This window comes from Triturus cristatus, chromosome 3_1, assembly GCF_964204655.1.
Source record: "Triturus cristatus chromosome 3_1, aTriCri1.1, whole genome shotgun sequence".
In the NCBI taxonomy this organism is placed as follows: domain Eukaryota; kingdom Metazoa; phylum Chordata; class Amphibia; order Caudata; family Salamandridae; genus Triturus; species Triturus cristatus.
In genome coordinates, this window is record NC_140583.1 from 444,195,301 (window position 1) to 444,212,683 (window position 17,383).

The following is a 17,383-nucleotide window of genomic DNA, read 5'->3' on the forward strand; positions in this document are numbered from 1 at the left end:
TCAGATCATGATTTCAACTGAATTACTGATATTTGAATCTTAGGAATATTCAAAATTACCAGCCCTAAGTCAATCAATAGAACATTTAGCAAGGAAAGCTAGATATAAGGGAATTTAAACCCTGAATAGGCAGGGTGAAATTATGCTAGTACAGGAATGAAAAAAGAGCCACTGAAATATTTAATACCAGAGTGAGAGAATACATTGTACGCAGACTGATCTCTTACCAGAGTGAATGTGTGTATAGAAGAATGTAAATTGTTATCTTCCTTAGTTTATTTTATTTTCATGTGAACAAAGTGAATGAATTAGCCAGAGTGCACAATAGTGCAATTGTGCAGAGTACAGATGTCCCTTACAGTGTTATTTGTAAAGGTGAAGAGTTAGGAACCTACAAATTTGATATGTTGAATGTTTGAAAATAAATACAAAATCTGTGTTTACAGAGTCTCTACAAGCTGGAGAACCTAACCTCTACAACCCTGTGCAAACAGTCCGATGTTCCTTCTGGTGGCTTCAAGGGCACTGCAGTCATGGTGATGAATGGAACCTGCAACGTGCTGGAAAAGGGCAGGATTGCTCAGCTCAGTGGTGCAAAACTGCTGCTACTCGTCAGTAAAAATGGGATTGTGAGTTGTCTTTTTACGTTTTAAATGTGCCTTGATATTTTCGGGCTCACAAGGGCATCCAAAGGAAAATCAGATTTCAGCCACTATTAGTTAACAAGGTAAGAGATGACATTAGAATACACTACATGAGAGTGCATATGGCATGTACAGTATAGTCCCTCCAGGTGTTAATAGTTGGCTAACAGATGGATTATAAACAGTATAGTTCTTAATATGTTGTCTAGTTTGTACACTAGATGGCTGTTCTAGAGTCAAAATGCAGGAGAAGTTGGTAAGCCCAGTAGTGCCGTTGATGAAAATTCAGGACCGTGATCAATGGATCACTTTCCAGAAGGCCCGAAATCCTCACAGTGGATTTAAACATATTTTTGGCTGAATGCAGTATTTACGTTGTACAAGTTACAAATATGTTTGCTTCTTGACCAAGTACCACAATGATAAACGAAGACCTTTGCCGAGGATTTAATAAGTATATCTGAAATGTGAGAGAGAGGAACAAGACAAAGTGTGCCTTTGTTAACTTGTGTATTGTAGCAAGATACATTTCTAGTGAAGTTACCTGTTTGGCCAACGCTTAGTTGGCCGATAGAGTTATAACCTATTTGGTCAATTCACAACTGGGACGTTAACTAAATATTTCACGTTTCTTCTTCAGAATCATTTGGAGGACTTCACTTGTAAAACCTGTGCTCGCTAAAGGGTCATCCCCTTTTGCACTTGAATCCTATTTAGAGTCATCAGCATGTCTGTTGGCCATGTGTTTTTTTGCTCGAGTGCCTCACGTACTTTTTTTGCCCCAGAAAAGTGGGCCAGAGACATTTATATAATTTTGGATTAAGCTCTGGAATACAAATTGGCATTCTTTACCAGAAGCTATATCTGAGCTGTGAACTTATTAATATTGTTATGATCCCACTCACCAGATAGGTCATTGCATCTGCACTACCTACGAATACTGTGCTTACCTATTGTTAATAAAGGCTATAGCCATGATCTCCTATTTTGCTGTAGCCAGCATGTTCCAACAGAAAGAATGCCCTCTTGGTAAAGAAAATGCTGAAACAATTTGTTTGTGGATAATAAACATACTTAGGCCGTTTTGGTGTATTATGGTGGTTGAGAATGGGTGAAACCAACTAGGTTTGCAGGAGATCATGATTTATGGAGGGCTGGGCGAGCTCCACTTTTAGGTCCCTGTTACTTTCCCTTGAATGATGAGTTTGCTGATTGTACAGAGGAATGGTGAGGTAAAACATAGAAACTAGATCCTGTTCATGAAAAAGATTAGTTGTTTAATGCCGAGTTCTCTGAAGCTTTCTGTTTTCTTTTTATGTACTCCACAGCAGACAAGATAACAGTAGTTTAATCGGGATGGTATAAGGGGTTACTTATTTTTTTTTATTATTGCTCAGGAGGAGAGTAGTGAGATGACATTGCCTGAACATCATGACCTGTAATTTCTTTCTTTGTATGACTGCTGACCCTTGTGAGAAAAAGGCATGCAACAACACACGTAGGTTCTTCATCTTTACAAAAGGAGCAACTGTAGCCCTCACTTTAGCTGGCTAGTCGAAGGGTAGGTGGCCATCCGAATTGTTCTCTTCGACAATGATTTCTGTTTTGGACTGACTAGCAGCCCCTGCTCATGCAAAAGCCTATTTGATTTGATGTGAGTTTTTGTGCTTGCATATGCACTATCCTCTGTGACCGACACCTAATGTAGCTTTTGAATATAAGTGGTGATAATAATGGAATTACAGAGCACTCATTTTAAATGTTTGGGAAGAAGAACCAATACTGATATATCTTCGGCAGTTAGTGATGAATGATTGTATCTACTGAGGGTTGTGCATACCACAACTGCTCATTTGTCCAACAGCTATAGGTGCATTTTGTGTGGTGAACAGTGACATATGTCTATAATAGGTTAGGTAACATCAGGGCTTCAAGTTGATCAGATTCCTGAGAATGGTGGTGGACATCTCTAATGGCGCTTATGGTGGTCTCAGGGCCTCCTCTGATTGATATAAAGCCAGCTCAATCTATGTATGTATGTTGTCCTCTCTTTCAATGATCTTACATCGGATAGTAAGTAGCAGCAGTGTGGCTTTTTGGGATCCACATTCAGCTTTTTATGCAGGCATGTAATCATTAATTTCTGTGACCTTCAGTAGTGGTCCTGACTGAGCAAGGAGCACAGCAGTATGTGAATGTTTGGCATGATTGTGTGTTTGATATTTTAGCCTTCTACAATGCTTGGAGAATTTGTGGCAGGGTCATAGGTTGAAAGCCAACTAGGAAAGACTCCAATGTGGGGTAGTGGTAAATAGGGAAAAGTCACCATATCCTTGTTGCTGGCACAAGGTTTTGGGATCTTAGAATCAACAAAGATTAGCAAATCTTCACCATGTTCAGGAGTTAGTTTAGAGTCCATATGTTCGGCCCTACATTGCAGTGGAATATTGAGGAAGATTCTTCGGATCTCACATGTTTGATTGGACACCTCTGGGAGGTGAAAGGCATGATAGTATTTGTTTGCCTTTCTGTATCTCTTTTCAATTCTCAAGTGAGGCGTGTACCTCACTTTTTGTGCTGGAGCTTTAGATCTCTTCAATTGACATTCCAGGTTTCTCACAGTAATTTGTACGTTATCAATTTGCAGGTGTTGTCTGCCTTGCTGGACAGTTTGAAGATGGATTGGAGCAGTGAGTTGGAGGACACAGTATTCTTAGTGTGAAGGTAGCTCGAGGTTAGGGTGAGATGGCGGATTAAGGCGGAAAGTGATAGAGGTACCTGGGAACATTTTAAATGAGAGTATTTATTTTCATTGTCTCTGAGTTGAAGGTGGGAGCTCCTCTTTTATCTGTCTTTGTGCCATAATGTGCTGTGGAGCACCACTGCTTTGTGTTTACAACTAGGACCTGTTCTAATGATCACTTTGGTTCCATGTCTTTGAGCAAGCAGGTGTAGCTCAACTGGTCTTTACTGATAGTTTTCTTTTGAGACGTCTGCTGTTCAGCACCCCTCTCTAATGAAAGATATGAAAGGAAGCTGCTTTACTTATTGCCGCCTGAGTCACTCTGACTGCTTTGTCGGTCTTTCAATGTAATAATTGAGGAGAAAGATGAAGGAGTTACATTGAAGTAAAAAATGGTGCACTCCAAGGCAAGAAACATCTATTTTTACCGTGGGAAACCTTGTACAATCTCATAGACTCGATCATATCTCATTGTTTTGTTGTGCGAATGGATTATTTTTGCTATTTCAGTGGTGTGCACTTTGAATTTACTACCAATGTGTGAGTGTATATATAGGTTGAGAGACACATTTTATTGTGTTACAGTACATCATTAGTTTAATTCATTATATATGTTCTATTATGCCTGCCTTCTCACTCGAGTGCCTCTTTCATGATTGTGTAGTGCTTTACACTATATATGAAATGGAATTGTGTAAATTATGTCTTTCTTCCTAGATTACTCCAACAGATAACCAGACCATTTATAAAGATGTCACAATACCAGTTGCCGCCATCAGGTATGGCGATGTAGTAAATATGCAAAAGGTGAGTTATTTGCACATAATCATGGAACTTCGTATTATGGCTATTTCCACACTTTTTCACTAAAGAAAAATGCTCTGTGGTTTTCAGTTCGGCATTGGTCGAGCGGTAGTGCTGGATGTTTGCCTTTCTGTATCCACTTTAAAACTCTGAGAGTGATGAGCACATTAACTTAGTTCGAAGTATTTGGTTTGGTTATTAATGCCATTTTGATCATGACTTTGTGTTACTTTGTATTTCTGCCGCACTGTGTTAGCTGACTGTTATTTATAAAATAAGGGATAGAATGTGAAGTTTATAGCCAGGTTGACGCTGTAATCCGGCTTCTCTGTCTTATTTTTAGACTCTGGGAGACAATGTGATGGTGACTCTTTATTCACCAGCGGAGAAAATGTTTGACTACAGTATGCTGGTCATCTTTCTGATTGCTGTATTCACAGTGACGTTGGGCGGTTACTGGAGTGGTGTAGGAGAACTGTAAGTGTGAACTTGTGTTTATTAGCATTTTCCATAGAAATAACAAGAAACACGAATACAAATAAAAGTTGCAGCAATAACAGATACAAAGACCTATTGTAGAACTGCAAAGCTGATGAGATGTCTCTTGTAGTATCCACCAGGTGGGGGTCCCCCCCTAGAAACAATAACAATTATCACAATGTTCATATCGCAGTAGGTCCTGCCCAGACTTCCAGGCCCACCTCACACCAAGACCACTTGTCCACTCCCCGTAAGAGCAAACACCGCACTAGTTTGTCATGATGTTATGTTGGCTAAGGAGGCACCAGTGACAGCAAAGGGGGCGAGGCCGTGGGGAACCATTGTGCGTCTCAGTCACTTCACCTAAGCTTTCCACCATCTCTCACCAAACTTCCAGGTCTTACACCACATTCTTGTACGTCCTCACACACTTCAACCGACATTCAGCGATAGACCACTAACTCAGATTTGACAACCATTTGTGACATGGTGAGGGGGTTGCAGGGGCAATCCAATGTATTGCTATGCGTCTCTATGCCAACACTAGCCCTAGCAGTGCAAATCGATATCCCATTTTCCTCCCTGTGTTCGGGAGTGGCAAAAGCCAGAGCAGGCAATGATGCACAGTCCAGTTTAGTTTGTTGCCTGTGATCTCACTGAGCGTCCACATCACTCCGACCCAGTAAGCCTCCAACTGTGGAAAACTCCACGTCATATTGATAAAATGGGCGAGGAGGTGTGGCCGACTGTGGCAAGATGGCGGATGCAAGCTGAGACTGCTTGTCCCGACCCACAATCCGGTGCCATCTATCCTACAATTGGCATGAAAATAGCTCTGGGCTCAGTGTGGTGCTGAGTGCCAGCAGGGGCCCAGGAAACTGTTGGATGGCCCTGAGAACCGCCATGGCCCGCAGTGTGGTCCCCGAGTGTGGGGAGGCCTGCATGGTGGCTATAGACTGGCAGGTTAAACTGGGGTCTGGCTGCCGGCGAGGGCCCTGTCGCGGGGTCCCGTTACTGCACCCTGCATGGGTCCTGGAGCACTGTGTCTGGTGTGGCCTTTAAGAGACGGTGGGGGGGGGTCTAGGACTGATCGTGCTCCTCTCGCCCATCTTCCTGCCACGATGCCTGTGCGGGTGTAGTGAGGTGAGGCAGGTCCATCAACAGCGTGCACCCCCACCATGGGTAGGTGACCCCCCTTCGCATGACAAAATTGACAAAATTCTATCAGCCATAGCAGAGATGCGGCAGGACCTGGCCAGCTGGATAGATGCTGTGATGATCGACGTGAAACTGCTACGAGAGGACCAGAAGAAGCTGATAGGATGAGTCACCCAGACGGAAGGTGCCCTTGATGAGCTGCAGCCAACAGTTAAGGACCTTGAGGGCTATGTCCACTCCCTGGTGGCCAAGGCAAGGGAACTTGAGGGCACAGCGGAAGACTCCGAGGGACGCTCCCATCGCAACAACCTTTGGGTTGTGGGATTCTCTGAGGGGGCGGAAAGCTGTGACCTTGCATAGTTTTTTAGGTTTAACTCTTTTTTTATTAGCAGTTTCATTGTACATACATTTGTAGCTCAGCCATTTAATACACCATAAACAAAAAAGTAATGACAAAACCCTGATGCTTGCAGTTCTGGCACGTCCCCTGCTTTCAGTGTGCTTCATTCTACATTTGCGCAACAGTCCGTTTGCTAGAGAATGCATCGGCATAGCTTGGAGAGGGTAAGAACTTGCCCCCGCAACCTGAACCAATGAAACTCCCCCTCCATACCTTCCCTCACTGGTATGCAGTTTCCCTCTTTCCCCAGTGATGCCGTCATAAGGAGATTGGACTCTGTGCCTTCACCCTGTTGCAGAAGCATCCTCCGTTTCTATCAGTCAAAGGAGGCGAAGGTACTTAGGGCACGTAATCTCGTTGAATTAGTTATTCGTCAACAGTAAAGACAGAAGGGGTTTCCACACCTCTCTAAAGCCGGACCCTGAGCGAGATGCTTGAATGCATTCCATCCCCAAGATGTACCACAGTTTATGGAGCCAGCCAGTATGAGTGGGTTCCGTTGGCATACCTTGCAACGTTAGTATGTTTTGGAGCGTTGCCCCTAATGCTAAGCCCATCTGTTTTCCTTTGCGGGACTTCAGGGGAAAGGTGAGGGGATTAGCCTACATATGCTGGGAATCTCTGGATCTGTGTTTCAAGCTGCCCGTCAGTTTCATCTAGAATCATCGGCCAGTACTTAACCAGAACCGGACAGTCCCATAGCAGGTGAAGTAGCGTGCCTTCCCCCCACCCGCATCCTCGCCAGCAACTAGTGCTGCGGTCCGGATTTCCTTGATCCAATCTCACCGGTGTCAGATAGCAGTATGTAGCTATCTTATACGCTGTTTCCTTACTGGTGGTGTTCCTTGCTGAGTGTTTGGCTCTTTAATATATGTCACCCCATTCCTTCTTCGAAAGCTCTCTACCTAGTTCTCGCGTCCACCGTCTCTGACTGGGGGTAAGCTCTAAAGGGCTGACCTGCGGAGCATGTCGTATAGATCCGAGATCAACTTTTTGTCTGAAGTCTTTGTAACCAACCATTTCTCATACTTCGTCAACTTTCTGTGAACCTTGGGGTGTATGTCCGGGGTGCAGAAGCCAATGTCTCACCTGCATGTAGAGATACCGTTCTGTCTCTGGGAGTGTGTAATCTTACCTCAATTGTGAAAAAGGAATAATCCCATCTATATCAAACAGGTGGCCTGCTGCCTTACAGGGTGTGGCCTGCTGCCTTACAGGGTGTGGCTTGCCACCCTCGAAAAACTGTGATGTCCATTCCCGGTGAGAATTCCCTGTTCTCTAGCAATGGCGTCATCGGAGAGGGAAAGGAAGAGAGCTGCTTTTCTGTGGCCACCTCCCCTCCCCCCACGCATCCATCGTCGCTCTAGTGATTGGGAAGCCCGTCAGGCCATGCGGCCGATCGGTCTTTTTCAGGAAGGGAACCTTCCATAGAGAAATCTACGCCAGAGCTCTGTCCTGGAACAGCCACCGCTTCTCAGATTCCTCTCGGTTCCATTCAACCAAGTATCTCAGTTGAGAAGCACTATAGTACTCCTCTAGATTAGGGATCCCCAGCCCTCCCTCTTCTGCTTAATCCCCTACGCATGCGTGGTCTCGCTCCTGCCCATACAAACTGAAATATCTTTCTGTAACCCTTAATTATCCCCTTTGGTGGTTTGGCCGGCAGCGTCTGAAACGGGTATAGTGCCTTCGGCAGGGTCGACATCTTTATTGAAGCCACTCGACCCATTAGCGACAGCTGGTGTCTCCTCCAGGACTATAGGTTTTTTGTGATCTGTCTAGTGAGTTTGTCATAGTTCGTAGTGTCCGTTAGTTGTACCAACTGAGCCAGCTCAATCCCTAAGTAAGGGATCGACTTTGCTATTTGAATCCCCAAGAACCGATCTCCACCCATCCTTGAGCCCTGCTGTGTCCCGGCTAGATTTAGAATTTGCGATTTCCCCACGTTGACCTTAAACCCGGACACGTTCCCAAATATCTCCAGATCTCTCAGGAACGCCGGAACTGACGTCTCCCGAGCCTCAAGGGAGGCCAGTAGGTCATCCACGTACAGACATTAGGTATGTCTCTCTCCGCCAAATGGTATGCCCTCGATGTCTGGATTGTCTCGTACCCTCTGCGCCAACAGTTTCAATGTAGAGAGCGAACAGGAGGGGCAATAGGGGGCCCCCTGTCGGGAGCCCCGTTGAATGGGGAAGGGGCAAGACGAGATCCCGTTGACCCTAATAGAAGCGGTGGGGGAGCTATGACAGCGTGCTATCCATGCTCTAAAGCGGTCCCCTATCCTGAAGTGAGCCAACAGACGCTTCAGGAAACTCCAGTCCACTCGGTCGAACGCTTTCTCAGCGTCAACTGTCAACAGTAATGCGTCCATATTCGTGCGGTGGGCCTTATCTATCAAGTGGAGGATCTGTTTTGTGTTGTCCCCCCTTGGCGATTCTGGATAAATCCCGCCTGGTCTGGTTCTTTTATTTCGGGCATCATTGGGACCAGTCTCGCCGCGAGGATGCCCATGAGCAGTTTGAGATCCACATTCAGTAGGGACACTGGCCGGTAAACCCCTCAAATGAATTAAACAGACGTGTCGGGATCGGTGCAAGCAGGTGGCAGAAGGACTTATAAAAAAAAAAAAACATCTGGCCCCGGTGACTTAAGAGGTTTAAGACGAACTATCGCCCCTATCACCTCCTCGATCCGTATTGGGGTATCCAGTGACTCTGCGTGGTCTTTAATTAGCACTGTCGTCTGTATCCCTTGCATCAATCTAGCCGACTTATCTTCTTTGGAGTAGAAGTCTGTGTAAAAGTCCCAAAATGCTCGTGCTATGTCCTCGTCCTCTGTTAGGTTCTCCCCCCTGTCAGTCTCAATAGTCTGCACCCTCGTCTGTTGGTGCCGTGCCCTTAATTTACTTGCTAGCATACGCCCTGTTCTGTCCCCGCCACTGCACGGTAGTAGGTGTGTTTTAGCCTCAGTGCTGCATACTCTGCTCTGTCGAGGTCAAGCCCCGCCAGTTGTGCTCGTGCCGTCTTCAGTTGCCGCCAGACCCATGGTGCTCCTGTCCGGCTATGCACCATTTCTAGCTCCAGCACCTGTGCCGAAAGGTCAGCCCTCTTTTCCCTACGTTCTTTATTCGCCGCCGCAGAGATCGCAATTAATTCCCCCCTCACGACTGCTTTCAGGGCTCCGCATAATGAAGCTATTGGGGTGTCCGGGGAGTCATTAGCCTCGAGGTAAAAAGACCGTCACTGCATCGTGATCGGACAATGCTGCTGGGGATATGTCCACCTCCTCTACCATCTGGTTGATCTCTACTGTTCCCAGTAAGTGGTCCAAGCGTGCCTATGTCTTGTGTGCATGCACATAATATGAAAATTGCAACGTGTGAGGATGAGCCTCACTCCACAGATTCACCAAGCCCATGGACCGAAGCCACTCTCTGCCTTCTTGTGATATCTCCCCCGTCTGTGAGTGTCGATTGCCGGACCTGTCCTGAGTCTCTTCCATAACTATGTTCAGGTCTCCCCCTAATATCGTCTTGCGTTCTTGTCCGTGCATGATCTCCGTGAGAGGTGATCTCAAGAACTTCTCCTGACCCGTGTTCGGTGCATATATGGAGCCTATCAATAAATTGTTCCCCCAACCTTGAACGTGTAAGCCAGTAGTCTCCCTTTGATCTCGGCCATCTTTTCTCCCACTGTCCCCTTGAACTTTTTAGCCGCATTTTTGTCCGAGGGGGAAGAAAAGAATTGGTGTGGGAAGACTCGGGATTTCAATCTATGCCAGTCTTTGGAGAGGAGATGCGTCTCCTGGAGAAGGCATATATCCGCCTCCGAGTTCTCTAGGTAGGAAAGTATGGACTTCCGTTCAATTGGGTTATTTAGGCCTCTCACATTTAGAGTGAGAAGTTTCAACGTGTGCCGGGCCATATCCCTCTTTGGGGTGTGTATCTTCGTTGGGGTATCCCCGTGTCCTTGTGTTTCTCTCTCCCCTCCTCTGTCACCTCTGCCTCTAGTCCCCAGTACCGACGTTCTTTCCTCTCCAGGTCAATAAACTGCATACCAGTGTCCCACCCTCCCCTCCCTAACCCCAACTTTGAACCCCCGTTATCCCCATAATGTCCAGGACCCGCCAAACCTGTTCGTGTGTCCTTGGTATTCAAGAAGATTGGGAGTTTTGTGAGGTCAAAACCCCATGCCGCCCCGCTCTCGTCAGATGGTTCCGCCACCCCCCCCCCCAGCCCTGCTAATGTCACTTATCTGCCCCTCAATCATTCAGGGTATCTGCATGTGAGGAAGTCCCTCTCGATAACGCCTCCAGCACCGAATGTCTTTCTTGCGCCATGGTCGTGGGGTTAGGTCTCATTGCTCGCTCTGTACTTCGCCTTCCGGTGACCTTCTGCCATCTCTCTCTGGGGGCCTTGCCCTGTCTGGTCTTTGCCTCTTCCTGCTGAGGATCCTCAATGCCCTGTACCCAACAGGTGTCCTGTAGTGATCGAAGTTGGTAGAGCTTGCCCTGCCACTTGAAGATTAATCTAAATGGGTACCCCCTGGTTCTGGAGATTTGTTGTGGCCACTCGAAACTCCCTCCGTTTCTGAAGAGTTATCAGGGCCAAATCTTGATATAGAGCGATGGGGAGGTCTTGATATCGTATGGGTTGATTGTCTCTAGCCACTCTTAGTATACGCTCTGTAAGTTGAAAATCCGGAATGTACGCTAGTATATCTGGCAGGGGTGCCGGTGCTCTACGTGGGAGTCCCACTCAATGAGCTCTGTCAAAGTCCGGTGGGACCTCCAGCACACTCCTGAAGAGACCTTGTAGATACAGCATTATATCCGGCCCTTTTTCCTAGGATGGCACTCCTTTAACGCAAATGTTATTTTGGCGTGAACGGCTCTCTAAATCCTCTGTGAGCGCTTGTAGGTCTATCTGCTGCCCCTTGAGCCTGAGAATCTCTTGCTGCAGATACTCTACTTCCTTCTCCCGTGCTTGTTCTTGATCTTCAATGGAGGCCACTCGTTCGCCCACTGCATCGATGTCTTGTCTCACCTCCTTCATCTCTCTTGCAATTTCTCCTTTCAGTGTCTGAAAGTCCTGCCTCAGTGTGCCGAAGAGCATCTCCAGAAAAGCACGCATGACTGGGGCTTCGTGAGAGTCGGTGTCTTGTCCCACTTGTGCAATAGGGGAAAGTCTCCCCTCTCCGCTGCCAGTCGAAGGAAGCCTGGTCAGCTTCTCTTTAAGATTTCTGTCCTTCTTGCCCCTCACCGTAGACATGGTTGTCCCGTCTCTCCCTGCTTCTCCAGGTCGCTTCTCGTTGTTGCGGTGGGGTATGACTCCTGTCCCCAGGTGGTATCTATGTGCCAGGGTGTCCGCCCTCTGTTCGCCTTCCCCGGTGTCTCTAGCAGTTTGTGGGCCCGATATCAGAGTCATCCGTCGTATGCAAGTCTCTGCGACGCAGCAGGGGGCTCCCCGGTCGTCCCCCCCCCCCCCCCCCCAGGTATGTGCCCGGTCCCTTCAACAGTCCTGGTGCCCAGGTGCAGTAGGCTACTAGATGGAGGATCTGGCCCCTCTCGCCATCTCTGAAGGCCCTACGGCCTGCCTGCACACCTCTTCGGTCATGTACCGCTCTGCTCCCTCCTGCTTCTGGGTGTTTACTGCGCCACTTCCTCTTTCTCTGTGGGTCACCTTAGAAGGTCTTCCGGAGCCCGGTCTCACCACGATGGCCCCCGCTCTTCTCTCAAGGTGCCAGTCCTTAGCTCTTGTGCGCTGTGTATTACCCCTCCGCCTCTAACCCCTGGGTGTGAGCTTCCTCTTGTATTTATGCACTAGGCAGCCTCAGTGTTCTTCTGTCTGTTCTCGATGCTCTTGCTTAGTCCTCTCTTCGCTCCCTGCCCTCTTAGAGCTTCTGGGCCTCTCACCTGCAGGCCTGTATTGGGACTGTCGTACCTCTCGCCCTGTACAAGCCCTACTCGCAGCGCTGGGGTCCTCGCGCTGGGCCCTTGTGGATTGTCTTTTGCGCGGGCTGCGAATGTTTCCCGGTTTCGCTCTGCTTTAAGGCTGCACTCCTGGGCGTTCGCTGCCCAGTGCCTCTGTGCTCCACCGTGCCCTTTCCCTATGTCGGGCACCCGGCTCCGCTAGGTGCTACGTCCATTTCCTTGCAAACCGATGGCTCTGGTCTCCCTGTTCTCGGGTGGGGGAACTCTGCCGCACAGCTCCCTGATGCCAGCGTGCCCCCGCAGGCTCTCCCTTTCCTGCCCAGGCCTTCCTGAACTGCTCAAGGCTCCGGAGCTGGCGTGGCCCGCCTGCCGTGTGCCTCGCTGCCTCAGGCAGTTAGATGTCTGCCTGTGTTCCGGCGTGTCTTGCCACTCGTGGGTGCCCTGCACCTCGGTTGCCACTCACCGGTTCCCCTCCGTGCCCATCCAGCCGCAGGTAGGCTCAGTTGGTCCGCGGTGTGCCTCCAAAAAGAATCGGAACTCTGAGCGGCCTCAGCTTGCCCGTGTCAGACCGGCTGCCATTTTCCGATCTCGGCCTCACCGCTTCTCGGGACTCTCTCGTCTCCCCAGACTGGCACCTGCCTCGAGTGGCACCCGCTCACTGTTGCGTGCTAGTCAGGGTGTTATTCTCCCCTGCTGACGTGCTCTTGTGAGGGGATACACCTTAGATTTGGGCCGGATTGGGTACATGGGATGCGGGGAGACGAGCGAAACGCGTCCTATCCGCTCGCCATCTTGGCTACGCCCCCTGATATCGTTTTTCGAGCAGTAGCTAGCCCAGTTGGTGGCCCGACAGCCCTTTCGCCCCAATACCAGGTGTAACGGGCGCACAGTGTACGGTGCGGCGGTCGCCTCTTGGACCATCCCCTTGACCGCTTGATCTGCTTGCTGAACTTCAGAGATAAGGAAACTATCCTGAGAGCGGTTCGAAATGCAGGCCCACTGAAGTACAAAAATGCCTGTATCTTTCTTTTCACAGACTATACCTTGATGGTGCAGGCCCGGAAAGCATCCTTTTTGGATGTTAAGAAACGCATGCGGGAAGCGGGCCTCACATACGCACAGTTATACCCAGTGAGGCTTAAAGTCATAGCTTATCAGAAAAGCCATTTTTTCAAGGAACTCGTGGACGCCTGGAACTGGGTGGAACAACATCGCTTCGAGGCATCTGCTCTGGGCACACCGACTATGGGAAGCTGGTGTTTAGAGGAAGTGGGGCACAGGGCGATGGCACAAACAGGGGAAGGCGAGGTCGTGTGCGGAGGGGGACCTGCATCTTAAACCGAGAAAGCGCATCAGCTGCATGATTAAGTACACCAGGCACGTGTTTTGCTCTACATACAGGTGAGAACAATCTCTTTCAAGAGGCGGAGAATCATCTTACATCGGGCTGCCTGGTGATTGATGCACTCAACAACGGTCATATTATCTGACCAGAAAATCACTGATTGATTACACAATTGTTCCGGCCATACAATCAATGCCACCCATATGGGGAATAGTCCAGGAAGCCAATGTTCCCTGTTAGGCCGCACTCCACCCACCACGCTGGCCAACGTTGAGCAACCCACTCGGTACCGAGTATGGCGCCAAATCCCTCACTGCCCGCGCCGTCAGTCATTAAACTCAACTCCGCGGATGCAATGGGCGAACTCGGCCACACTACCCTTCCATTAAAAATCCTGCAGGAATGCCATCCAAATCCGCATGTCCTGCCGAACCTCAGCTGACAGCCTTGTGTGGTGATGTTTTTCCTTGAGGCCAGTCATGGCTTGGGAGATGGATCTGGAGAAGGGTCTGGCCATTGGAATGACACGCAGGGCGAAATTGAGTTGCCCTACTGTCTGCTGCAACTGATGTAGTGTGACCTTCTGCTTGCTCAAGCATAGTTGTAAACATGCCCTGAATTTGTTGACCTTGTCCAAGGGTAACCTAAAACACTTCTGGACAGAATCCAGCTCAATGCCCAGGAACTCTATAGTAGAGGCAGGGCCAACCGTCTTCCCCGGGGCCAAAGGAACCCCCAGAGCCTGCATGAGTGCGCAAAATTCCTGCAGTGCCCACCCACATTCCGGGGAGCCCCGTGACCCCAGGATAAGAAAGTCATCAAGGTAATGCATGACCCACTGGTGCCCTGACTTCTGTCTGAAAACCCATTCCAAGAATGAACTGAATTTCTCGAAATATGCGCATGAAACAGAGCAGCCCATAGGCATACACATATCCATGTAAAAATTATCCTGAAATTTAAAACCAAGCAGGTGATAATCGTCCGGATGTACCGGGAGTAACCGAAATGCTGATTCTACGTTGGATTTCGCCATCAGTGCTCCCGGGCCCAACCCCCTGAGAATCTCCACTGCTTGGTCAAATGGTGCGTATTTAACACTGCAGAACTCATCGTTAATAGCATCATTCAGAGAGTTACCCCTGGGGGCGGACAAGTTGTGTATGAGTCTGAATTCCCCTTCTACCTTCTTGGGGACTACGCCCAAAGGGGAGCACACAAAGTTCTCAACTGGCACAGACTTGAAAGGGCCGGCCACCCTACCCAGGCGCAGCTCCTTGGCAATCTTTGTGGACACTATGCTCGGATTGGTCCGGGCGGAGAGTTGGTTCTGGCATTCAGATGCCCCCATATAATTTGGAGCTGGTATCCTAAAACCATCCCTGAAACCCTCCAACAAAATTCGGGCTGTCCGATGACATGGGTATTTGTTGAGCCATGGAGTCAATGTTGTGACGTCGATGGGTGAGCGCGCTTTAAGCGGGAAACCCACCTCACTCCTGTTTCTTCCTGCCCTTATCTTTTGATCTTTTAAGACATTTGGATTCAGGGTGGGATGGATTGGCGCAAATGGAACACGCGTGCTTGAACCTGCACTGACCCTGCGGTCTGGTGCAAGTCAGCCTGTTGAAATCACGTCCCTTTCCTTCCACTATTATTGCTTGAATTCGTGGTGTAGCTTGCGTTACCCTGTGACCGAAAGGGCTGTAAAGGCTGGGCTGGCTGAAAGAACTGACTCTTTATGCTACCATGGCCCTCGCCCCCGAATAGATCTAACCAAGATACCGTGTAAATTCGATCCCATGACAGGGTTGGGTCAGATGCCTTAGCCACCCTGAAATTTTTGTCATACACCAGCCACCCCCGCCCGCGAATTTATCGTGGGCCAACACTATTCTGTTCTGGTAACAAGCCATCTGCGCCTGCAAGTTTGGAAAACGCTCAGCTGTGACTGCCATGAATATGGAAAAGGCTCTAATCCAATTAAGTAAGTTCTCTTCTACCCTAAATTTCTGCATCTCACTAGCCCATTCCCTTGGAAGCATGTAATCCTTGTTCTTCCTTGACTCCTCCCTTTCCCTCTCGCAGATCAGTAGCAAAAAGATGTTATTATATTCACCAGCCCAAATTTTGTTTTTTAACTCCTGCAACACATGCCTGCCCAAGAACTCGCACTCGGAGCTGATCTCGCCCACACCCAACATTGGCAATGTAGGCAGTTTAACTGTTACCGTTGTCCCCGGTGCCTCCGGTGGAATCCCAGTTGTCGTACTGGCGACTGACACCCCTTTGTTCTCCAGAGTGGCGGTACCCCCCTCTGAAATGATAGGTAATGAAGCGACAGGACCAGCAATGCTCTGCTCCTTGCGCCCTGCATTGAACTCACACACAATTCGCGTTGCTTCTGCTAGCGCATCGGTACCCAACTCTTTCACTCCCACCGCAGGGGCTAGAATGCCTGCCTTCCCCAACCATAGCAGAATTGCCGCCAGATGTGACACTACATCTTGAGGGACCCCCCCCCCCCCACCGGTGGCGCCCCCTCCCCCAAAGGTGTTGGTACTGGGACGGGACCCGCGGTCGGAGGGACTGGCACCCCTAGGGGGGTGGGTTGTGGCACTGGGCCCACCGGAATCGCTGGCGGTCCTGGATGCAGAGGTGGGGCCAGCGGCTCCACCGGTGGTGCAGGTACCGTGGTGATGTTGCCGGCACTGGTACCAACGGGCTCCCTGGGCCTGGAGCTGGTACAGGGGTAGGTGGCACCTGATCATTGCACCCAGGGGTCTGGGTGGGGGTATTCCTGTTGTCGCGCGCTTCTTGGTTCTCACCCATTTGGGGATTGCTGGAAAAGCAGCCTTGCACATGCGGGTGCCTAGGCCTCCCACCCTCCTGTCCTTCAACCTTCTCCCTGAGGTTAGCAAGATCCTGCCCCATCTCTGTCACCTTCCGCATCATCTCTTCCATTAGCCTCTCCATACGAGAGCCCTGCTCCCCTCTCTTAGCCTTCCCTGCCATAATGCAAAACTACCACAATAAACCACCAGACACCCACAATTAGCTTAAATTGAGCTTACTGTAGTCGCTCAAATGCGTACGCAGGGTAGCCCTCACAGATTGTTTAAGAACAACTGGCCAATCTGCACCCCAGCAACACTCACCAAACTACTTATGCTAATGCCCCACACCAATAAGGCTTGAAATTGCACAAACCTTCAGACACAGCCAACAGCTATAAAACCAACACAACACAATTGTTATCGTCTTTTGTGGCCCATAAAGAAAGTGTGCATCAACTCCAGCATCCAGCTCCGTATTATGCTGCAACTGTTCTGGCGCTATTTCAATGAGGGCACGCAGGAGGAAAAAGATGATCTTACAAGCCCCCGAGCAGCTGACACAGCAATTGCGCGCGTATCCCACCAATTCCAGCAATACTTATAAACCAATGCCAGCCTATACTTTATACTGATGAGATTGTAAAATATCCGGGATTGAACACCTGACTCCGTAAGAGTATAATGCCTTAACCCATTAAAATCAGACAGAGTATGCAAGCGCGCGCGATGCGGTGCGCTTAAACCGAACCACGATGCAGAATACAGCGTTCGAAAACCGGAGGGGTGAGCGCAGATACCGGCCTTGCACAACCCCAACCGGGTACCTCAAACGGGATGCTCCTGCCTCGACCTCCGCACGACGATGCCTCCTTACTCCGGCCGATCTCCCGGCAGGGATGCTCCTGCCTCGACCTCCGCACGACGATGGGCAGCAAGCGACGGCTCCTCCTCCCGGCCTCAGACGCCACCCGGAGTCACGCTGCGAATCTACAGCTTCCCCCTTCCTCCGGCGGTCGACGATCAGATGCTCCGCTCCAA

At 49.3% G+C, this 17,383-nt stretch overlaps 1 protein-coding gene across 1 annotated transcript in view; it reads left to right on the top strand.

Moving 5' to 3' along the window:
• The window catches only part of SPPL2A (signal peptide peptidase like 2A), a 291,455-nt gene that overhangs the window by 60,867 nt on the left and 213,205 nt on the right, over positions 1 to 17,383 (top strand). The window contains exons 3-5 of the mRNA XM_085644242.1: positions 447 to 629; positions 4,105 to 4,194; positions 4,535 to 4,668. Of these exons, the coding sequence (XP_085500368.1) occupies positions 447 to 629; positions 4,105 to 4,194; positions 4,535 to 4,668 (407 nt within the window). The remainder of the gene's footprint in view (positions 1 to 446; positions 630 to 4,104; positions 4,195 to 4,534; positions 4,669 to 17,383) is intronic.